This window comes from Mustela nigripes, chromosome 9, assembly GCF_022355385.1.
Source record: "Mustela nigripes isolate SB6536 chromosome 9, MUSNIG.SB6536, whole genome shotgun sequence".
NCBI classification, from domain to species: Eukaryota; Metazoa; Chordata; class Mammalia; order Carnivora; family Mustelidae; genus Mustela; species Mustela nigripes.
This window is the reverse complement of record NC_081565.1, coordinates 356,409-380,106: the sequence shown is the minus strand read 5'-3', so window position 1 is coordinate 380,106 and position 23,698 is coordinate 356,409. Positions and strand designations below refer to the sequence as shown.

The 23,698-nt window shown below is 55.9% G+C and overlaps 2 protein-coding genes across 5 annotated transcripts in view; both read right to left on the bottom strand.

Moving 5' to 3' along the window:
* DPH7 (diphthamide biosynthesis 7) overlaps positions 1 to 11,662 on the bottom strand; it is a 13,331-nt gene extending 1,669 nt beyond the window's left edge. For 2 of the 4 annotated variants that reach the window (XM_059410162.1, XM_059410165.1), the window contains exons 1-9: positions 11,124 to 11,662; positions 10,899 to 11,021; positions 9,137 to 9,270; positions 8,661 to 8,748; positions 7,340 to 7,431; positions 6,760 to 6,926; positions 3,707 to 3,776; positions 3,517 to 3,582; positions 3,099 to 3,271 (exon numbers count right to left, since the gene is read on the bottom strand). In XM_059410162.1, coding sequence (XP_059266145.1) covers positions 3,099 to 3,271; positions 3,517 to 3,582; positions 3,707 to 3,776; positions 6,760 to 6,926; positions 7,340 to 7,431; positions 8,661 to 8,748; positions 9,137 to 9,270; positions 10,899 to 11,021; positions 11,124 to 11,504 — 1,294 coding nt within the window. In that variant the 5' untranslated portion in view covers positions 11,505 to 11,662. Of the gene's footprint in view, positions 1 to 2,075; positions 2,863 to 3,098; positions 3,272 to 3,516; positions 3,583 to 3,706; positions 3,777 to 6,759; positions 6,927 to 7,339; positions 7,432 to 8,660; positions 8,749 to 9,136; positions 9,271 to 10,898; positions 11,022 to 11,123 lie in introns of those variants that run through there. The other 2 variants (XM_059410164.1, XM_059410163.1) reach the window with 2 other exon arrangements.
* A 3,804-nt stretch (positions 11,663 to 15,466) lies between these two features.
* On the bottom strand, positions 15,467 to 23,692 carry ZMYND19 (zinc finger MYND-type containing 19). The gene is made up of 7 exons (XM_059410161.1): positions 23,661 to 23,692; positions 23,176 to 23,294; positions 22,552 to 22,611; positions 21,414 to 21,520; positions 20,779 to 20,919; positions 16,239 to 16,419; positions 15,467 to 16,060 (listed from the first exon to the last, which is right to left on the bottom strand). Exons 2-7 carry the CDS (start codon positions 23,179 to 23,181, stop codon positions 15,917 to 15,919), a joined length of 639 nt encoding a protein of 212 aa, XP_059266144.1. The 5' UTR covers positions 23,182 to 23,294; positions 23,661 to 23,692; the 3' UTR covers positions 15,467 to 15,916.
* Between the last annotated feature and the right edge of the window lie 6 nt (positions 23,693 to 23,698).

Here is a 23,698-nt window from a genome sequence, read left to right as displayed (position 1 = left end):
AAGCCTCTGCCTTCAGCTCAGGTCATGGTCCCAGGGTCCTGGGATCGAGCCCCACATTGGGCTCTCTGCTCAGTGGGGAGCCTGCTTCCCTTCCTTTCTCTCTGCCTACTTGTGATCTCTGTCAAATAAATAAATAAATGTTAAAAAAAAAAAAAAAGAAAGAAAGAAAAAACTGATACCAGACACCAGGGTGGTGTGGTCGGTTAAGCGACCGACTCTTGGTTCTGGCTCGGGTCATGATCACAGGCTGTGAGAGCCCACGTCAGGCTCCGTGCTCAGCACAAAGTCTGCTGAAGACTCGCTCTCCCTCCCCCTCCGCCCCTCACTCCTGAACATGCATGCATGCTCGCTCACGCTCTCTAACATAAGTAAATAAATAAAAAAAAGAAAATAGAAAATCTTTGCAATTATAGTAATAATTTTGTTCAGGCAAGAATCATCATGTGTTGAGTGAAAGTCTGATGAAGAACACAAAGGTTCAAACACTCTAACCACAGACTGATTAGTACTAATTTCACAAGGAAAAACATATTTTTATAGTGAAGAAGCCCAGAGGAGACCTCAGTTAGCCTCATCTGCGGGAAAAAGACAAAGTGACATCACGTGGCCCCCGACGAAGCCCACTAAGGAAGGCAGAACATCATTTTTGTAACCTTCCTGACAAAACCCCACAAACCCGCAGGGGAGACACACCAGACTCCGAGTTAGGAACGGACTGAAAGCAAGAAGACAGTGCAGACATGCTGTGCCAACCGCAGCCGCGAGAGGGCGCACATGGCCCGGCTGCTACCAGACGGGGCGACCTGAACCCTAGAGTCCCTAAGCTGCAGGAGGGACCCTCACAACCATGCGCATCAGTTAGGAAAATGCAAACAGCATAAATATACAAACACCGAACGACAGAGCCCCCAAATACACAAGGACAGGCAGAAACGCGGGAAGAAATTGACAACACAAGCAGCCGAAGACTTCACTGCTCACTTTCCATGACCAACAACAGGGGCACCTGCTGGCTGGGTCACTTGAGAGTCCGGCTCTGGGTTTCAGCTCAGGTCATGACCTTGGGGAACTCAATGCTGGGTGGGGGTGTGTGTCCTGCTTGAGATTCTCCGTCCCTGTGCCCCTCCCCCCACAGTGCGCATACATGCACATGCACACACTCTATCTTTCAAATAAGTAAAAAAAATCTTTAAGTAAATAATAATAATGAGAAAATATGAAAGACACATTAAAAAAAAATAATGAACGATCAGTGGAGCCTGTGACTCTTGATTATGGGTTCAAGCCCCACATTGAAAAAGAGATTTTTAAATAAAAAACTGATGTACAACCAGACAGAAGATCAACAGACCCCTTGAAGAGAATCTGCAGAGCACTCCGCCCACTGCCACTGAACCCGCTCTTGTGAAGGGCATGCAGGACGCACTCTGGGACCAACCACACACAAACCCACGCAGCAAGTCTCAATAAATTTAAAAGGAACCCACAAAGGAATGAAATTAGAAATCTGTGGCAGAAATTTAGGACAGGGGCGCCTGGGTGGCTCAGTGGGTTAAGCCTCTGCCTTTGGCTTGGGTCATGGTCCCAGGATTCTGGGATCGAGCCCCGCGTCGGGCTCTCTGCTCAGCGGGGAGCCTGCTTCCCTTCCTCTCTCTCTGCCTGCCTCTCTGCCTACTTGTGATCTCTGTCAAATAAATAAATCTATCTTAAAAAAAAAAAAAGAAATTTAGGACAGTCAAAAGTGTGGGATTATGGATGCCTGGGTGGCTCAGTTGGTTAAGCAGCTGCCTTCGGCTCAGGTCATGATCCCAGCGTCCTGGGATCGAGTCCCACATCGGGCTCCTTGCTCAGCGGGGAGCCTGCTTCTCCCTCTGCCTCTGCCTGCCATTCTGTCTGCCTGTGCTCGCTCTCTCTCTCTCTCTGACAAAATAAATAAATAAAATCTTAAAAAAAAAAAAAAGTGTGGGATTGAACAACACACTCATCAATAACTAATGAGTCAAAGAAGAAATCACAAGGGAAATTAGAAAGTACTTTTTTTTTTTTTTAAAAGATTTTATTTATTTATTTGACAGAGAGAGATCACAAGTAGGCAGAGAGGCAGGCAGAGAGAAGGGGAAGCAGGCTCCCCGCTGAGCAGAGAGCCCGATGTGGGGCTCGATCCCAGGACCGTGGTATCATGACCTGAGCCGAGGGCAGAGGCTTAACCCACTGAGCCGCCCAGGCGCCCCTAGAAAGTACTTTGAGATGAATGAAAACATACCGCAGCCCAAAACTGATGGCACACAGTGAGAGCAGGGCTCAGACGGCAACGTCTCATTAAACACAAGACCTCACATGGCTTTCGGCTGAGAACTGCACGTGTGTGGAACTACCAGAGCGGACACGCGACAGACGGCGGAACCAAAGACACAGAACAGGAAGCCGGGAGCACAGCCCCGCGTGGGGACAGCGGGCCACACAGCCACACGGAGGAGGTAGAGGTGGCGTCTCTCCGTCGCTTCTTCACGTGAACGAGGAGGGAGGGGGAGTCACAGACTGAAACTATGAGGAGGGAAAGGGGGCGCTGGGGGCTTGAGAAGAAAGAACAAAATGTGCCAAAGTTCTGCCAGTAAAGGACGACTGGCCAGAGAAAGGTCACGGTTTGCCTGGTAACTCGGAGAACCCACCGTTAACACCAACCTAGAGAGCCCCCAAATGGGTCAGGCCCATGCGGAACTGGGTGCTGCCCAGAGAGCGGGAGCACGGGGGAGACAGCTGAAGCGTGCGGACCAAACTGTGCACAGGCAGGAAGGACGTGGCAGAAAGTGGGCCAAGGACAGCTAGAGAAGAGACCGCTGGTGACGCTTCCAGAGCAGAGTCCTAAGGGGGCAGAGGACAGCTAACCAGTGGGAGGTACCCGGGTGACTGAGCTGGTCAGGCGAGGACTGTGGCTAAGAAGCAGAGCACCAGCCTGAGTTCGGGCCTGGCCCAGCTATGGGCCTCGGAGGGACTGGGGTATGAGCCTGGGAATGTGCAGGAGTTGTCTGGCAGAGCCAGGGAGCAGGGACACTGGGAACCCCCACCCCAGGCCTACCGGCCACGGGGCCCCCACTCGCCTATCGCCTTCTGGCAGTTGAAGATCTGAAAGCCGCCGTGCATACACGCTGCCAGGAGCAGGTGGTGGTGGAAAGGGTGCCACTTGAGCCTCCACACTCCGCCCTGTGCGGCCATGTCTGCGAATGGCTCCTTCATGTTCCGAGTGTCCCACAGCAGAACGTGCTCGTCGTAGCTGAAACCCACAGGGAGCACGCAGGAAAACCAACAGCTGCTTTTCCCCCAAACCCCCTAGGCACAAGGGCCACCTCCCAGGGACACCCATGCCACTCCTTCCTCTGGGAGACAGTCCCTTCCCAAGCCCCGCTCTCTACACTCTGGCGGAACAGCTGGGCCCGTCCAACAGCACCTCAGTGGTCCACAGGAGGAAGGGAAGTGAAAGCGGGAAGACAGAGCCCCGGACAACCTGAAGGGACTCACCTTCCCGTGGCCAAGATGTCCTCCTGGTGGGGGCTACTTTGCACGCTGCACACGCCCATGGAGTGTCTGTGGGCCAAAGTGCGAGGTCTGAGCCGGCGCCTGCGCAGGGTCCCAACCCCAGGGGAATGTCCACAGAGGAGGCAGGGGGCGCTGGTGTTACACGCCCAGGGCTGGCCCCTTGGTAACTCACCTCTCGCTAGTGAACACACACGTGCCAGGCGTCCTGGTGTCCCAGCCTTTCAGAAGCCCGTCGTCCCCACCTGTGCAGAAACAGAAAGGCCCGCTGACCACAGCAATGACAACAGGACGCAGCCACTGCCCCCCAGGGAGGACACTGAGGCCATGGGCGATCCCGTGGTTTTGGAGGCCGGCAGGCAGAAGAGCCCTGTGCTGGAACTGTGTCTTCAGACTTGGAGAGGGCCCCCATGGGGAAGACAGGAAAGGCTGAGGGGCTTGGCCTAGAGGAATAACAGGGAAGGTCACGAAGTTAGGGGAAGAGTTGTCAGGTCACAACCTGGCTGAAGCGGCTGCTCCGCAGGCTCCAGCAGTCAGTGGTCCTGGCGCCACAAACCCAAGCTCCCGTAGCAAAGAACTCTGAACAGGAACTGTGGGCAGGAGGCGGCAAGCAGGAGCACTTCTTGTGTTTCTGGAACCTTCAGCCCACCCCCACGTGTTTTAAAGAGAAGTGCCCTTTGTAACCTTACAGTAGAAAGCAGCCCTGCTTGTCTTAGGGAACTGAAAAAATAGGAAGAAAGGGGAAGCTGGTCCCATCATCCAGTCTTTAGAGAAAAGCAGCAACAAGACAGAGGGTACTGGGGCACCTGGGGGCTCAATCGTTGAGCGTCTGTCTTCGGCTCAGGTCAGGATCCCAGGGTCCTGGGATCGAGCCCCGCATCGGGCTCTCTGCTCAGCGGGAAGCCGCCTTCTCCCTCTCCCACTCCCCCTGCTTGTGTTCCCTCTCTCACTGTCTCTGTCAAATACATAGACAAAATCTTAAAAAAAAAAACCAAGAGAGAAAACAGATAAAGGGGACGTGTGGCCCTCTCAGAGGAAGGGGAGCAAGGCTGGCACGCGGCCCACGGGGACAGGGAAGGGGAGCAAACTAGAACACCTGGGTCTGCCCAGCGCGTCCACCCACCGTCTTCCCTCCCACATACCCACCCGCCTGCCGCCTGGCCCCTCCGCACAACCTGCCCATCAACCCTCTCTGAGCACGCTCCGGACTCCCACAACAGACGGAAGGGAGACGGGAGGAACATGGCCTACAGCTAAGGAGACCGACCGAACCGGTGCGCCAGGCCTGAGGCCTGCGGGAGAGCCTCCGACGGGGGCCGCCGTCCGGTGGCAGACTCGCAGGGAGAGCCGGTAGTGGCTTCTTCGCCCGCTGGTCTCTCCTGTCTCACAGCACATTCATCCACCAGGACACCCCGGTGACCCGCCGCACACAGACAGCCAAACTCCTACGGCTCTTCCCCGCGCGCTACTCCCAACTTGGTCTGAGGCCTTTTTGCCACCACCTGCGTGGCAGGTCTCCGGGCTCTGTCCCCATGTCCCTGCAGGTGCGCTCAACACCTTAGTGGAGACGGTCCCCTTGGATTCTAAGATGGAAGTCAGGAGATGCCACCCCTCTGCCCAACATCCTGCTGTGGCTCCCAGTTCATTCTGCAAAAAAGCCAAAGTCCTCCCCTTAGCCTGTAGGGCCCTAGGGCTTTGACCTCCCCACCTTCTGTCTGCCATTCCTCCCACCATTCTGGTCCTACAGCTCTCCCCATGCAGCAGGCTCAGTCCTGCTCAAGGCCTCTGCCCCCAGTGACCGTGCTGTGACAGGAGAGCCGGCACCTGCCCACACCCCAGTACCCCCACCCTGCTCTACCCTTCTTCTTCCCAAAGCACTGATCACCTCTGAGCTGCTCTGCACTGTGCCATGCCCACTGCCCGTGGCGTCTCTACGTACGCTCCGTGAAAGCAGGGACTGCTGTCCGTCCTGTTCACTCATGATCTCTAGCACCTAGAACACTGCACTGACACAGCACACACTCCATCAACAGTCGGTGAAAAAATACGTTGGTGCTGAATCACGAAATCGCACCCGCCACGATACCCTTGCTCTGAATGAGCTAAGCCTCAAGGTGGTACTAATCCAAGAACGGGAAGACCTAAAAAAATTAAATCCTGGGGTGCCTGGCTGGCTCAGGCAAAAAAGCATGTGACTCTGATCTCAGGGTTATGAGTTTGAGCCCCACCCTCGGTGCAGAGATGCCTTAAAATAACTAAGAAAAATTTCCTTAAAAGGAAGAAAGAGAGAGAGAGAGGAAGGAGGCGGGACGAGGTCTGCTTAAGCGACCAACACGCAGCTGTTTCTGGAAGACAGGGCCCGCAGCGGAAGTCAGGAGAGCGACAATGCGGAGAGAGAAGAGCACCAGACAGAGGCCGGAGGAAAGGGAGGAGCCACCAAAGTAGAACAAGGAGCAATCCGCAGGGGAGAAGTCCAGGGTAACTGAGGGAAGACTGTGCCAGTCACACGGGAACGCAGCTGAGAGGGTGCTGGGGCGCGCACCGAGGAGCCGAGTGGTTCTGGCGGAGAGCGGGGGCCACGCACTTCCTGACAGTCTGAGAGAACGTCCCGGCCCTCGGCGCGCTGTGAGGCCCAGAGCATGACTGGCAACTGGCCGCAGAGGGACGCGAGGGTCAGATCTTTCCTCTCCCTCTCTGCACATCCAGGAGCCCTTCTGCCTTCTCCCAGCGGCCAGCGGCCCCTGCCTCCCATCTCCCACGAGCCCTCTCCACTCGGCTGAAAGGGACTGATCGCAGACGCCCGGCTCCTGCCCAGTCCAGTTCGAGGAACTTCTCACCCTCGCATCAGGACCTGCGCGCACACTACCCACAACACCAGGGAACCAAGCCCCTCCTCCCGGCCTTCTCTTTGGGAAGGTAAACTGGATCCAAGAAGGGAGCGTCACAGTCAATACTGGACACGGAAACAGCAGAGGGAAAGACGGGAACTCTGGAGCACGGGACCAGATACCACGAGCGGCAGGAGGCCGGGCTCTGCGGCTCCAGCACGCGGTCAGCACCACCCGAGACCCCGCAAGGCCCGAACAGCGAAGTTGCGAGTACCAGCTACAGCTTTTGCTCCACGGAGGGTCTTCAAGGTCCCAACACATCCAGAGTCAAGGCCCTGACACGAACCACACTTGCCCCTCCCTCCCTCACGGGGCCCACACCCAGCAGAGAAGTACCAACCTGAGTACACGATTTCCGTCCGCCAGTAATCAAAAGCAGCGATCCAGGCCTCAAAGTGATGGGCAGGCCACGTGGCCACCTCCTGCAGCCCTGCCTCAGTCACCTCTAGCAGGTGGAGCTTCCCCTTGGAGTCGCTGCTGATGATTTTCAAGGGCTGGTCACTGGCTCTAGATGCGGGGAGCCAAGGGAGAAACCGAGCTGAATTTATGCACTGACCCAAACTCACCCCCCTCTTCTGGTTCCCAGCGGGTGACACCTTGCGATATTCATGGGGTACCTCATGCGGAGAGGTTCCCCATGGACCTGGTCTGTGGACTTGCCTGTTAAGACGTTTGGGCATCTGGCAGAAACTACCACTGAACTTGTTAAAATAAACCCGTGTCAGCTTTTCTTGATGAAAACACTGTTCCTTTTATCTGAGAAGCGGGAATGTGTTCTCTCTGGATTAGGACTGGTAGTGACATTCCCTGGTCTGGGAGGCTGCAATCCAGGCTGCCTCGAGGTTTCAATCTCTCTTGCGTGAGAAGAGCAACGAGGCCCCAGAGGAAAGCCTGGGGTCGCTCACCAGCACCGGTCTTACCTTTCAGTTCTCCCAGTGGACCAGTCCAGAGACAGGGCCAGACACTGCTTCCCCAGGGCAAAGCTGGAAACCGGCTGCAGTGTGTAAGCATTCTACCGGAGAGAAAGGAGCGCTATCTAAGGAAAACAGGCCAGAACCCCAGAAAGACAAGTACTCTAGCTCAGGTGGCCATCACTCCCTCCTCTACTACTAGACGAACAAAGCGTGTTAGTCCTTGATCCATCACAGAATGAGAGAACACTTTGGACCTGGCCCCTGCTCCTAGACGCTCCCACACCTGGGGGAGGAGCACTCCTCCACGCGACCCGAGCGGAAGCAGGTCTCCCTGCCCTTCGCTGTCCGTACACTCCTAGACACGGGCCCCAGGAAGCACCACTGACAGACACCCCCCACCTCTCCCCGCCTCAAGGGATGCTGGGACACTCTGTCTTCAGGGACAGTGACATCAGGATCTTTCTGCTAGTTTCCATTTCAGAAGCTGCAACTAGCCATTAACCACGGTTTCTCTTTTCTAAGACTTACGGAAGCATCTTATGACCTAGACAAGCTGGACGATGCTTACCTCCCTTAAAAGGCTCCTAGCAGGCGGCTTCCTCAAGGTCCTCTCTGAGGGTGATCTGCTCTTGCCAGAACCTGGTTCATGGGCCCACAGTCTTCCCCAGATTATTCCCTCCCTCCTTCCTCAGACAGGGCTGCAGCACGGCTCTTTACACACAAGCCCTCGGCCGCCGTAACTCCAACAGCAGGTGGACCTGCTCCAGTCCGCCTGCACACCCGTGCTGGTGTGTGTCCCTCCCACCGAGTCAGGGCTGGTCTTGGGGGCTCTGCCTTCCCTCGACGACAGGACTCCCCTATTCTCCCGAGCCTCTGACCGTCAGATGCAGTCATTTTGCAAACACGTGGCACTGACCAATACCAAACAGTCTGAGAAAGCCACAGGGGAGACACATCCCTTCCTGATTATGCGTGACAAGTGCCACTTTCCCATAGGAAGTTCGTTGCTATTCTTGGCCCCAGCAGCATCAGCCTAAGAACGCTGGTCCAGGCTTTCCATACAGAAGAACTGTCAGACCCACTGACAGGTGAATGAATGGACACCCTGTCACTTCAGCCCTTCCACTGGGGACACATGGGTGACTTCTCAGAGTCAGATGCAGAACCCCGTAATTTAAAACAGACCCCATGCTAGATTAGAATGTTTTATGATAAAGTTTGCCACTGAGCAGAAATCATGCCACAGAGAGGTTTGCAGCAGCACAAACCCTCTCTGTTCAGATTCTTTCCGACCCCCGACCCCCAACGCCTGGTCCTAGTCACTGACCTCAGACTCCACCAAGCGGAGGAGTTCTATGGACCCACCAGCATCTGCCACGCCCAAGAGGGCATGGCCAGCCACGAGGATGTGGCACCTGTGGGGAGAATTCATACGCCAGTCAGAGCACAGGACGCACCCAGGGCACGGAACAGCATTACGGACCTCAGGAACTTACTTAAATTTCAGCTCCAAAACCAGGCTATAGCCTACAGTTCTGTTCAAGACTCCCCTGCTTATGAAGCAGAAAATGAGCATCACCTGCCAGACTCCCACCGACCCTAGAACTTGGAACACGACAACTGAAAGGAGCCCCAGTCTCCAGTACCCTCCCAGGGCCAACAGGCGGGCACAACAATAAAGAAATGAAAAAGTCCAGACGTTTCCCCATCTTACTGAATGCTGGCAGGCATCAGGCTCCCTGATTAAATGAACAGATACCCATGACGAGTTCCAGACGAGAGGGATTTTTACCAACATCATACCATTTCATGTCCAGGATTGCAGAAGTGTCTCTTCTTTGGACCTCGAGCAGGGGGCGAGCAGAGTTGTCCTCATTGAAACTATACAAGTAGAGACGACCCAAACGGGTTTGAGGCTCATCAGCATCCGGTCCACTCTACGGAAAAGGCAGATGTATTCTCTGATTACCCTGATAGATACCGAAGAACCCAAGGGATGGGAAAAGGAATCAAAGGAAAGAAAAGGTTGGCCAAGACTCTGGGACTCTTGTGGCTCAGTAAGTTAAGCCTCTGCTTTCGGCTCGGGTCGTGATCTCAGGGCCCTGGGATTAAGTCCCCTGTCTGGCTCCCTGCTCAAGAAGGAATCAGACTCCTCCCTTTGTCCTCCCCCACCCCCGCTCATTCTTCTCTCTCTCAAGTAAACAAAATCTTAAAAAAAAAAAAATAAGGGGGCGCCTGGGTGGCTCACTGGCTTAAAGCCTCTGCCTTCGGCTCGGGTCATGATTCCAGGGTCCTGGGATCGAGCCCCGCATCAGGCTCTCTGCTCAGCGGGGAGCCTGCTTCCTCCTCTCTCTCTGCCTGCCTCTCTGCCTGCTTGTGATTTCTGTCTGTCAAATGAATGAATGAATGAATAAATAAATAAATAAAACAAAACAGACTCTGGAACTCTACCTGGAAGCAACACCCCTGATTTTCTGCAGAAATGTCTCTTCTCGTGTTATACAATTAGTGGGTAGGCACATAAACTCTGCTGGGCTCACCACAGAATTTTTTTTTTAAGACTTTTTTACTTATTCATTTGACAGGAGGCAGAGAGGCAGAGAGGCAGACAGAGAGAGACGGAGAAGCAGGCTCCCCGCCGAGCACAGAGCCCGATGCGGGGCTGGATCCCAGGACCTCAGGTTCATGACCTGAGCTGAAAGTAGAGGCTTAACCCACTGAGCCACCCAGGCGCCCCTAGAATTTTTTTTTTGTTTTTAAAGATTTTGTTTATTGGGGCATCTTGGTGACTCAGTGGGTTAACTGTCTGCCTTTGGCTCAGGTCATGATCTCAGGACCCCGAGATCACCAGCCCAGCCAAAGGCAGAGGCCCAACCCACTGAGCCACACAGGTGCCCTTTTTTTTTAAAGTTTTATTTAAATAATCTCTACACCCAATGTGGGTTTCAAACTCACGATCCTGAGATTAAGAGTTGCATGGTCTACTGACTAAGCCAGCCAGGTGCCCCTAGAATGCTCCTTCTAAGTGGACTTCTAAGAACCAGCTATGGTAGGGCTGCTGCAGGACCCAGTCAGCCCTGAAAGATCCTGGCTTCTGCAGGTTGCTGGGGCACCAGTTCCATTCTTAAAAGCGGCCTGGTTTGCATCTGAATAGATGCCTTCAAGAGATTAGATATAGCTCCTTCAAATTCCCATTTTCTCTTTATTCTAGACTTCACCCATAAACGAGCCACACCTGTGTATAAGGGACTTTCAAGACACCCATTCCCGGTGCCAGGCTGGCTCAGTCCATGCAGAATGCAGCTCTTGCTCTCAGGGCTGGTGTAGAGATTACTTACATAAATAAACTTAAAAAAAAAAAAAAAAGTCCCTGGGATGCCTGGGTGGCTCAGTGGGTTCAAGCCTCTGCCTTTGGCTCAGGTCATGATCCCAGAACCCTGGGATAGAGCCGCACATCGGGCTCTCTGCTCTCTGCTCACGGAGTGGCTGCTTCCTGCTCTGCCTCCTTGTTATCTGTCAAGTAAATAAATAAAATCTTAAAAAAAAAAAAGCCCTTCTACTCTACCTTCCGACCACAAGGCCACTGTCCCGTCTCCTTCTCCTGTGTGACTCTTCCAACCTTCCCCACTGCAGGCCCGACGGGCCCCAGCCGGTCTGAGCTCTTTCCCCGCCCTTCCTGAGGCGTCTCCTGGAAGAGGCGCGGACTGCTAGCGACTGGAGCTGCCGCCTGGGGAGCGCGGACCCAGAGAGCAGCGGCCAAGGCCGCCGAAGGCAGGAGGGCACCGCACACCTTGCTCTCAGCGTCGGCGCGCGGGTCCTCGGGCTTCCGCAGCTGGTAGGTGCCGCAGACCAGCAAGTGCCTGCAGCCTTCCAGCGGGCACCACTCCACCGAGTCCGCGGTGTACTCCGTGTCCACCGCCTGCAGAAGCCGGACGCGACTGCCCGGGCCGCAGGAGTCAGACCCGGACACAGCGGAGACCGGGCCGTGAAGGGGGGGTGGCGAGGCCAGGTTGAGAGCGGGGGTCGGGGCCGAGGTCGGCGGGGAGGGGCGGGGGTCGGGGCCGAGGTCGGCGGGGAGGGCCGGGGTCGGCGGGGAGGGCCGGGGTCGGCGGGGAGAGCGGGGGTCGGGGCCGAGGTCGGCGGGGAGGAGAGAACGAAGTTCCGGACCCATCCTCTTTGCTTCCGCATTCGCCCCCACTTCCGGGGCACCGGGGCGGGACTTCCGGCCGCCGTTGTCGCCGCGCGAGAGGCCGGGCTGCTGCGCCCCCTGCCGGCCGACCTCCGCGGGCTGCAGGCGGGTCTGGAGGCGACAGCCCAGTACCCAGACCGAGTGGCTCCTATAAGGGCGGGAGGGAGGGGGACCGGGGGAAGGAGAAGGGAAACAGGGCACGGAAGGAGGGGTGAGCGGGGTCCGGGGTCGGCCCCAAAGGGGCTGGGCCATGCCCGCCCTCTGTCCCTCAAGGCCATCCAAGGGGGCCGGGACCCGCGGACCGCCAGGACCAGGAGAAAGGAGCCAAGGCCAGCTGGGCGTGCCTGATGCGCGGCGGTCCGGGTGGTGGACAGGAAGGTGGACAGAGGGCCTGGGGAAGAGCCCGCGCCTGGGCCCAAGGGGCAGTCTTAGAACGTAAGGGAGGACACCGCGCAGCCCTGGGAGGCTGAGGTCAAGAAAACCAGGAACTACTACAGCCCAGGTCTGGGGAACGCGAGCTCTGGACGTTAAGATGGACTGAAGGTCTCTCCAGAAAGCTGGGAAGTCCTGTCCCGCAGCACCAGACAACGTGACATTTGGAAACAGGGTCTTTACAGAGGTCACCCGGTTGAAATGAGGTCATTACGGTGGGCCCTAGTCCAACAGGACTGGTGCCTTTGTTTTTAAGATTTTATTTATTTATTTGACAGAGAGATGACAAGCAGGCAGAGGAGCAGAGAGAGGGAGAAGCAGGCTCCCCGCTGAGCAGGGAGCCTACTGTGGGGCTCGATCCCAGGACCCTGGGATCATGACCCAAGCTGAAGGCAGAGGCTTTAATCCACTGAGCCACCCAGGCTCCCCTTTATTTATTTATTTTTTAAGATTTTTTTATTTGTCAGAGAGAGAGAGAGAGCGCACAAGCAAAGAAGTGGCAGACAGAGGGAGAGGGAAAAGTAGGCTTCCTGTTGAGCAAGGAGCCGATGTGGGGCTCCATCCCAGGACCTTGGGATCATGACCCCATGACCTGAGCCGAAGGCAGACACTTAACCGACTGAGCTGCCCAGGTGCCCCTGACTGGTATCCTTCTGAAGGGGTGATTTGGTCTCTCAAGGACAGACCCACACAGGGAAGATGAGGTAAAGACGGAGGGTTGGTACGATGCATCCACAAGGAGGGATCCCCTGAAACTGCCAGAAGCTGGGAAAGGTCTGGAACACACACACCTTGTCTTCAGAGGGGGCACGGTCCTGCCAACACCTTGATTTGGGACCTGTGACCTCCACAAATGGGGTGATACATTGTTGTTCTGAGCCACGTAGTTGTGATACTTTGTTGGGATGACCCCAGGGAACCGGACAGGCTGACTCTGAAATCCCCACTCCCCACGGATACCTGGGGACCCAGCCTGCGTTTCGGAAGCAGGGCTTTGGCTGGAAATACAGCTGTGAGCCAGCAGGTCAGAGGGTGGCTGAGCAGAACCACAGAAGAGGCTGGTGGAAAAGAAACAGGACTGTCCGAAACGGCTGAACCACACACCTGCACCTGGTACAAGAAATGGTCAAGGGGAACCTGGATGGCTCAGTCTGTAGCGTCTTCAAGCTTGATCTTTGGGTCGGGAATTTGAGCCTCACATTGGGTTCAGATTAAAAAATCTTAAAAAAAAAAAAAAAAAAAAAAAAAAAAACCAAAACCAAAAACCACCTGGGTCGCTCGGCTGGTCAATCGTCTGCCTGCCTTCAGCCCAGGTTATGCTCGCAGAGTCCTGGGATCAAGTCCCACATGGGGCTCCCCACACAGCAGGGAGTCTGCTTCTCCCTCTGCCCCTCCCCCTGCTTGTGCTTCCTCTTCCCCTCTCTCAAATAAATCAAATTCAATTAAATTTTAAAAAGTCAAAGTCAAGGGGCATCTGAGTGGCTCAGTCAGTTAAGCATCTGCCTTCAGCTCAGGTCATAATCCCAGGGTCCTGGGATCGAGTCCCACCTTGGGCTCATTGCTCAGCCGGGAGTCTGCTGCTCCTTCTCCTATCGACCTACCTCCCCGCTCACGTTCTTTCTCTCAAATAAAAATCTTTAAAAAAAAAAAAACAAAAAAGGCCAAGTCAAACAGCTCCACACACTACACAAGCCCCTTATTTTAACCATCTGAATGTTGACCTTCCTCTCAGGTGTATGGCTATAAAGACCAAGAGATTGGGGGCCATTGGAGGAGGAAAGAAATGAGGGGCTGGTATCAGAGAAGGGACAAGGGACACACGTGGGGTAAGAGCTGTCTACGGATCATACAGCACCTTCCTGACAGCGTCCACGGCACGGGCCACAGCAATGATGCAAGCATAGGGAACAAGTCACTCCGCAGGCACCTTCAGAACCTTACAGCTCCAGCCCAGAGGCTGTCACCAGCATAGTCTGGGGCTGGGGTCTCTAACACACAGTACAGGGCACAGCCCACTGGACAAGGAACAGCTACCAGTGTGCGGCGCCTGCTTTAAGCGGCCATACTGGACGGCAATCCCTGGGCCAGTGCTATTTTCGACGAACCGCACCACATGGAAGAGACCAGCGGTGTGTCAGGACCTGGTGTGGTGTCCAACAGGTCAGCTGGGACCTTTCGATGTAATTTTCTGATAAGCAGCTGCCCACAGGACAATGTGTGCGGGTTAGGGAATTCAGATAGGCTCCAAGTGCCCAGACACAAAGGACACGGCCAAAGACCACAGCCTGTGGTCTGGTGTCTCATCCCAGGAGCTTCTGTGTGAAAGCAACTTGCGTAAGCACACTCAAGGTCCTGCGCTGGGAAGACCACCCAAACCCCAACATGCCGTCTGGCACAGCTGCCCACACCCAACAGTCCTGACCAGAGTTGAGCTCTGGAAGCAGGAGTCACACCAACCCTGGGAACGTCCCAAGAGCTCAAACCAACTGCTGTCTGTAGGACTATCTCTCAGGATCACACATATCGCCCTCCCCAGAAGATTTCTGATCCATTACCACTCAACCCAGGGTCTGGCAAGACCTACAGCAGACCTCACCTATGGAGCAAGGGCATCCCTGACCTAGAAAGCATGCAGCACTCACGCTGCCAGAGGCACCAGGTGGGGTTCTCACTTTCACAGCAGCCCCTCAGAGTTCGGAAGGGTCCCTCCTGCTCCCTGTATGTTGCCTTCACCTGACTTCCCCAGTCTGGCTCTCCAAGACGTACTGCCCAAGGACTGCAAAAGAACCTACCAGAAGCTCAACTCACAAACCAAGGACACCAAGAGTCTGTCCCCAGCCAAAGAAATGAGCACACACAAGACAGAGGGGACACACTGGAAGAGGACAGAAGACCTGCACAAGGGAAAGTGTGGCAGCAACCCTTGGGACCAACATGGGAAGGGGAAAGGGACAGCCCAGGACACATGCTCGGAGGTGGAATGGCCAGCCTTCCTTCTCCCAGGAAGTAAAGTTTCTGGTGGGCTGGCTGGATCTGGAAACCAGTAAGTTCCTAGGCGCGGAGCCTGGCTTATTGCCCTAAAGTGGTTCTGCAAGGTGTAAGAGGCCCTGCCCAGCCTTCAGAACCTGGGCTCCCCGAAGGGAGAGGGAACCCAGCAGAGCAGACGGGGAAGCAACACTCCGTCACCCTGGTTACTCCAGCACACAGGCAGGACCTCGAGCTCAGCTGGTCAGAAGCCCCGCCACTCAGTGCGTGAATCCAGGTGAGAGTTTACCTGCGCCAGGGCTGAGAACATTCCATGCCTGCCCAACAGGGCCGCCTGCTCCAACGCCCCGGCTACCCCTGCCACAGGACAAGCATGGGTCTGAGTCTCCCACTCCGTGCCCACCTGCCTCCTCTCTCTCTCAACCCAGGAATAAAGGCAGTGCCGCAACCCCAGCCCTAGACCACCCTGATTCACTCAGAAATAACGCTCAACGGCATCGAAGGCAAAGAGGAGGAGGAGGAACGGCTGAGGCACTCGATGATTCCACCCTTTTACTGTACCTTGTAGACGCGACCGCAGCCAGGCCACGCTCCCCGGGGCTGCAGCCGCCCGGACAAGCTTCTGTCACGTGACACTTTTTAGGCTTTTTAAACATGTGGCCCGACCGTTTGCCATTTGAGAATTACAGCAAATGATTCTATTTGTAATTTCTAACCCTCCCACTGCCTCCCCCCCAAAAAACTGTACATGAGTTTACAAACATATTAACATATAAATAATGAGAAGCATCCCAGTGGGAGCCTCCCCAGCTGTCTGTGCTCGGAGCTGAACACTGCAGGGACCGCTGAGCCCACCAAGTCCCGGCGAAGGTGGCCTCCGCGGCGGCTGCCAGGCTGCGAGCCATCGGCTCCTCCAGCAGCTCCAGGCCGACTGCGGGTCTGTGTCTGCCGCGCCCAAGGAAGGTCCGGCGGCGCGGTCACCGCTCGGGCTCCAGCTCGTGCTGGAAGGGGCGCTTCTTCTCCCGACAGTGCTTCTTGTGGGCCGGCCAGTCCTTCTGCTGGCACTGGGAGCCGCAGTACCGGGCCGCCTGGCAACGCCCGCAGATGTTGAACTCGCGCAGCTGAAAGAACACACAGAACCACGGCTTCACCGTCGCGCCAGGGGACTGGCTGCGGGGCCGACGCTACGTTCCCCCTCGGAAAGGGCTGGGCGAGCCCATGCACCGAAGCTGCCGCGGAAAAGCCGCTGCGGCCGGGGAGCCGTGGAAGGCCAGGCGGGTGGCGCGGCCGCACTGGTACCTGCTTCTCGATCACGGTGCAGGGCGGGTAATGGCACTCGTAGTAGGTGCAGGAGCTTTCCTCCTCTTCCACCACGTCCCCGTTGGCGTTATAGTAGCGGGTCACATTCAGGACTGGGAACTGCTCCTCGATGGGGTCCGTGGGGAGCTGCTGAATCGCCAGCCAGTATAAGCTCTGCTCCCTGGAACAGACCAGCAGACACCTCAGCACGCTCCGCCAGACACCGCCAAGGCAGGGATGCAGCGGGGACACGACCTCAGGACAAACTGTTTGCCCTGCTCTGTTTTCACCACATCTTGAACTTGGCTTCTCTTTGCCCCCACACAGCATTCACAGCGGGGCTGATCTGTGTGGCATCAGGGACCAACCCACTAAAAGGTACACGGTAGGGCTATGTCTACCTCACTCCTCAACCCCCCAGATCTGGGACTGACAGGCACACGGCAGGCAGAGATGGGGTCTCAGGACCGGGACCTGGCCAAGCCTGGCCACCTGGCAGCCCTTTTCCCTGCTCATGGCCTCAGAGGCACCACCTGCTTCTGCTCCAGCTACCTCCCCTTTGACGCAGTGAGCTGCTCTATGTCCTTAGTGGACCAGAAGCTTACAACTAAGAAATCCTACCTAACTTGAGACCTGAGGCTCCCCGATGGGCCACACTGGAGCACAGGGTGGGTAGGGAAAGTGCAGGCAGTCCACAGCCCGCCCTGGTGCCGGGCTGCATAGGAACAGGCTAACACCCCCTTCACACCACCAACCCCATGGGGGCCAGAGACTCGGTTACATACAAAAATTAATTCAAAATGGATCAAGGACCTTAATGCAAGCCCTCCGGGCACCTGGCTGGCTCAGTCAGTATGGCAGAGCCGTAACTCTTGATGTTTGGGTCAAGAGTTCATGTTGGTCCTAGAGTTTACTTAGAAGAACAACAAAAAAAGGGCACTATCCACAGAGCTACAAAGGCAACCCCCAAAATGAGGGAAATATATGCAAATCATGTATTTGATAAGAAATTAATATCCAGAATATATAAACACCTCCCATAACTCAACAAGAAAAACACCAAACAACCAGATTTAAAAACAGGCAAGAGGAGGGGCGCCTGGGTGGCTCATTCGTTAGGCATCTGCCTTTGGCTCAGGTCACAAAACCAGGGTCCTGGGATTCAGTCCCGCCTTGGGCTCCCTGCTCAGCGGGAAGCCTGCTTCTCCCTCTGCCACTCCCCCTGCTTGTGTTCCCTCTCTCACTGTCAAATAAATAAATAAAATCTTAAAAAAAAAAAAAAAAACAACAAAAACGGCAAGGGGTGCCTGGGTGGCTCAGTAGCTTAAGCATCAGACTCCGGATTTCAGCTTGGGTCATGAGCTTAGGGTTGTCACACTGGGCCCCACACTGGGCTCCATACTTGGCGGGAGGTCAGTTGAGATTCTCCCTCTCCCTCCCCAACCAATAAATAAGTAAATCTCTAAAAATAGCCAAAAGACCTGAACATACTCCTCTAAAAGCAGATGTACAAATAGCCAGTACGCACATGAAAAGATGACTATCATTACTCATCATCAGGAAAATACAAATGAAAACCAAAACGAGATATCACCCCACACTCTTAGGATGAGTGAAACAAAACAAAAGCCAGAGTGCACTGAGTGCTGGCGAGGACGTGGAGAAACGGGAACCCTCGTGCGCTGTGGGCGGGGATCTGAAGCAGTAGACGCTGTGGGAATTAGGATGGCGGCACCTCAGAAAGGTAAAAGGAGAACCACCCTACAGCCCAGCCCCTGCACTGCTGGGCACAGACTCCGACCGCTGCAAGCAGAGTCTTACAGAGACACCTAGACTCAGGCTCATCGCGGCAGTACTCGCAACAGCAGAGACGTGCAAGCAACCCAAGTGCTGGTCATCGTCAGCACCCGACAGGTGAGGCGTAGAGAAATAGAATGGATCATCATTCAACCTTAAGAAGGGTGGAAATCCTGACAAAGGCTCCATCAACAGACCTTAAGGACATTGTGCTGAGATAAGTCTGTACCAAAAAGACAAATCCTGTAGGATAGTACTCCCAGGAGACCCTAGAGGAGTCAATCCAGAAACCGAGAATGGGAAGGTGGGGGCTTGGGGAGGGGACGGGTCCCTGTCTAACGGGGACAGAGTCTGAGTTTGGGACAGTGGAAAAGTTCTGAAGGTGGATGGATGGCGGGGATGGTGGGTGGATTCGATGCCACTGAACTGGCCATTCAAACATGGTTAGGATGGGGGCACCAGGGTGGCGTAGTCGCTCGTCTGACTCTTGGTTGTGGCTCAGGCTGTGACCGTAGGACTGTGGGGTGCAGCTCGGGTGCAGCTTGGGTGGGGCTTCTCTCTCCCTGTCCCGGTTCCTGCCCTCCCCGCCCCTTGGGCCCACTCTCACACACGCATGCTCTCTAAAATACTTAAATCTCAAAAAAAAAAAAAAAAAGGTTAAAATGGTAAATGTTACATGCGTTTTACCACAGTGAGAAAAGTCTTTTAAAGGAAAGAAAAGGGGAAGAGTCGGGATGTAGGAGGCTGCTGGCTGCCTTCAGAGCTTCCAATGAAATCCTACAAGACAGAGGCACACTTGGGCCCGAGACGGCTTTTAAAAGCAGAAAGCAAAGAAAACACGCTTTGACAAAGAGACCCTCCACCCCTGCCCCCAGATGAGCCGCCCTTGTGGCCGCTGCACTGAAGGGAAGTCAGGCAGGATGTGCAGGTCTGGGAGAATCCATGGGGCCATATTCCCAGCCTCACAGACAGGTTGATTCCCACCACAAGAACCAGCCATGTGGAGGCCACCAGCTGAGAAAGAGAAGGACACATACTGCCCAGGCCAACTGGGAGTTCACGCTGCACTCAGCCTCGCTCTGACCCACGACAAGCACTCGGGCTCGCTCTGACCCACGGTGTGACTGCTGCTGGGAGTCTCCATCCCTAGCCAACAAACTAAGGATGGCACCACTTGGTTGTCTCCTGAGAGGTCACAAAGGAGAGAGCCTCAAGAGCAGAGCCGCAGTCCTGGGCCTCCCAGAGCAGCCTAGAGGAGCATGGGGACAGCCAGGCCACGACCCAGCAGAGACCACTCCACAGGTAGCCTGGGGTGCAAAGGACCCTTTCACAAAAAGGTGTTTTCAATTGTGGTTATCTTACCTCCTAACCATAAATAATGTTCAGATGAGTAAATGTAACATTCAGCCATAGGTTGGCCAATCCATGAGTCACACAAAGGCCTAAAGCGACAGACTTCATAACCCAGAGCTCCTGAAAGGAGCAGATCCACTGCTGGGTAAAGGGGTAGACAGCGCCCTGTGGGCCCACAGTGGAAGGACCTGTCCAGTGCTGTGGGGGCAAATCCCAGTGCTCCCACTGAACAAGCATCCATGTTGGACAACCCAGGGGAGATGTGGACACTGACTGGCCTCCTGAGTTGCCCTTACTCTTCTGTTGATAACACCACCTTCATTTTGTTTGATGAAAGGCTTCCCAGAGGCCTGAGGGCGTACACGAACCGCAGAGAGCCCCTGTGAGCCCACAGATGGTACACAATGGCCGAGAACATCCTGGCTCATTTTGGTTCCCAATTCCCATCCTGCTGGGTCCCCAGCTCTTCTCAAGTGCTCCATGAAGCTCATACCAAGGCTGCGCTTGGGGCCAGCTCTCAGCATCCTACTTGCCCAAGTGGGTTACCTGTGCTATCCTGAGCAGAAGCAGTGTTTCCAGGACCACACAGTGGTGGAGGCTGAACAGCAGAGCCCCCGAACCACACCACCTTGCTTCTTTTAAAAATTTTATGTATTTATTTATTTATTTATTTATTTGAGAGTGCGAGCGGGAGAGCACAAGGAGGAGGCAGAGGGAGAAGGAGCAGCAGACCCCGCTGAGCAGGGAGCCCGCCACAGGGCCTGATCCCAGGACCCCGAGGAACATGACCTGAGCCGAGGGCAGACACTTAACCAACTGAGCCCCTCAGGTGCCCCCATGTCTCGCTTTTATTTTACTTAGATGAAACGTTTAGACAAAAAGACGCACAAGTGTGTACAGGGGCGCGGAACAGAAGTCCTGCCCATGTACAAGCACCAGCCCAGACAGCTCTTTTCCCACTCTAGCCGATCTAGAGAACCAACCCAAAAGGTCACCATCAAAATGGCATCCCACCCCCATGAAGTAAATAAGGATCCCATACTTGGAGGAAAATAACCAAGGTCTCCCCTCCCATAGATCAGGGCACAGGACAGACATGGGCACTCTTGGTAACAAGCCCCTAGAGGATGGGGCGCCTGGGCGGCTCAGTCAGTTCAGCAGCTGCCTTCGGCTCAGGTCACGACACTAGGGTCCTGGGATGGGCCCTGCGTCAGGCTCAGCGTGGGCTCTGCTCCCCGGGCTCCCTTGCCCGCTCTCTCGCCCACACACGCGCTCTCTCTCAAATAATAAATAAAATCTTTAAGAAACAGAAACACAGCAACGAGAGCTTAGAGAAGGGCTCTCCCCTGGAGGCCCCCCACCGACGCCAGCAGGCCCTGAGGAGACCCACCTCTGCTTGCTGGACGTCTCTTCGGCTTTGGGCCGCCAGCCCCACGGCACCAGCTGCAGGTTGTCCAGCCGGTTGTCCACAGTCACGGCGTTGAGGTGCACCACCTGAAACCCGGGAGCGATGCCTCCCCTGTGACGCTCCCTAGGAAACAGACAACTCTCGCCATCTGCTGCCTCCGCAACCCCCCCCCCCCTCCGCCCAACTGCAGCTCCGGGGCCCGAACTGGGCCCCTGCCACACTGCCAGGGACAGTCAGGAGCAAGGCTGCTGCGAGGAATCCAACTATGTGAGTCTGTGGCCAAACACGATGGACCATGCTGGCAGTTCAGCCCCTTGACTGAAGAGCTAGGCGGCAAGAAGCCGGGCTGGAACCCCGACACCACACGCAGAGCCTGGAGCTTACGCACCCGAGCAGCGGCAAGCATTTCGGAGCTCCACCACGCGCGCCAAGGAGAGGCAGGTTGTCCCTCACAGCCCGCTCACGGGCTCGGCAAGAACACAGTGGAGGGAGCCGAGCCCACCCTACCCCAGAGGAGGCTGTGTCAAGGCAGGTTGCTCCACGGACGCCGGGGGCCCTGTGCACAACAGGGCTCACGCGGCACCCAAACGGGAAGCAAGCAGCTGGAAAACACCTACCACAACAGCTCGTGAAGGAGCCTTCCCGACCCTCTTCCTCGGTTTTTGTCAAAGGCATATGCAAATATCTTAGCACCATTTCCGTCTGCGTCTACTTCCATCCGGGCCTGAGAGAGGACGAGGAAAAGATCCGTTAAAGAAGCCGATGCTCAGCTCCACTTGGAATCCCTCTGAAGGACAGTGAAGTGAAACAGACTAGCCAGAGCACGTATAGGAGGCCTGTTTCTGGGACCCAGAGCTCTGCAGAGGCCCCTATCAGGAGCGGCCCCGTATCCCAACAAGCACTCACAACCCACTCTGAGAAATACTGCAGACACAGAGAAATAAACTTTCTCGTTTTTAGAAAAACCCTACAACTCGGTGAGAAAAACGCTTGGACAAGTAAACTAACAGTTGACCCTGAACATGTATGGGTCAGGCACACCGAACCCCACACAGTTGAAGACCCATGTGATTTCTGAGAGACAGCTAACACATATTCTGTACTTTAAACACAACATACGCTACATTCTTACAATAAGGTAAAGTTAGAGAAGGACAACGCTTTTAAGAAAGTCATAAGGAGAAAAAATACTTACAGTACTGGGGTGTTTTTATCCAAAAAATCCCCCCAAATAACCAAAAAACAAAAGTACCACACCCACATCTAAGTTAACCCGTGCAGTTCAAACTCGTGTTGTGCTGGGGTCACCTGCACGGTGAAAGCACGCGTGCAGCGGTCACAGGGTAGCGGTTCCGCAGACCCCTGGAGACTTCGGAGGGGAGGAGCCGGTAGGTGAGGACTGGCGGGTAAGCCGAAACTCATCAAAGAGAGCACAGCAGAAGGCAGGGGAGCTCAGGAAGATGAGAGAACGGACAGCACCAGGGCCCAGCAGCCACGGCGGGGCCCGGCCAGAGGGAAGGCGAGGTGGCCCTGGACAGTCTCCTAGACAGCCAGGGCTTGTCCAGTTGAGCATTCAACCACAACATGACACGGTTTGATCCGTTTTCGGGAAGAGTCAGCCACCAGGGTGAAAGTGGGAGAGGGCGCACATGATGGTGGTGCTGAAAGCCAGGCTGCCCTCCCAGGGGATAAAACCCGCCCCTTGCGACCCTCCCCCGGCTGAAAGCAGGTCAGCCGAGAAACTGCCACCCTTACCTCAAAGGAGTAGCCCTCCACCAGCGGGATATCTTGCTCATCTATCAGAGTGTACTTGGTCTGGAAATTAATCACGTTTCAACATGTTACGTTCAGGGTCACAGTCCAGTCTCAGCCTCAACAGAAACTGGCCCTTCCGGCTGTGGAGCAGGTGAGGGGTCCGAAGCAGCCTACCCCCTAGGCAGGTGGTTGTTTCCCACTGAGACTAGCAGAGGAGCAGACATCAGGCCTCCCTTCCCATCCACATGTGCGAGAACGAAGGGCCACTGAGCTGGCTGACCTCTAGGCTGTGTGTCTGAGCGCGCCGGTGAGCCTAAGCCGAGAGGGCGGCTTGCTCAGAACAGAGGAAGGGGCCCTGGATGGAGGCGGAACATCCAGAAGGCTTCCGTGAACCGTTTATGAAGTGGGTGGCGGTACCCCCGAGCTGCTGCTCACTTAGCTTGCGTGAGTGGACGGCAGGACGCTAGCTCGCCGGTCCCTGAGTCAGAGGGATGGCTGCGGGGAGGGCCCCTTCCCTAGGGAAAGTGCCACGTTCCTCCTGCAGGAAACGCAGGAGCGTCCCCCAAACGGACGAGTCGCATTCTTGCTCGGAAAGCCTTTTTCTAAGACCTCAGCCGGTTTTACCTTCATCTGACTGCCTCTGCTCCTCTCTCCCACCAGAAGCTTCCGCCGCTGGTGATGGGAACAGGGTTCCCATGCAGGGTAAGGTCCGTGGCTGGTGCAGCTGCACGGCCGGCCGGCGCCTGGAAACAGCCAAGCCTCAATGCCCACAGGTGCCAGGAAGCCCCGGCCTCGACCACGCGGAGGGCGGGGCCCGGTAAGGGAGAGAAGCAGAGGGAGGCCCTGCTCTGGGAGGCCCACCGAGGCCCGTCCAGCCCCGGCCACCGCGGGCCGCGCGAACCCTGCGCGAAGCTCACTGCGGACGGCCAGGCACCGAGACGCACGCAGGCCGCCTCGCCAACGAGCCAGCGGCCGCCTCGGGAGGGCGCCGCGCTGCCGCCAGCCCCGTCCTGGCCCGCGGACACCCGCCGCCGCCGCCGCCGCCCGCCCGGCCCCGCACCCCCCGACCCGCGGCCCCGCGCCCCCGCCCCCGCCCCCGCGCCGCTCACCTTCCCGGCCACCCGGCCGAGCCGCACGATGCCCAATT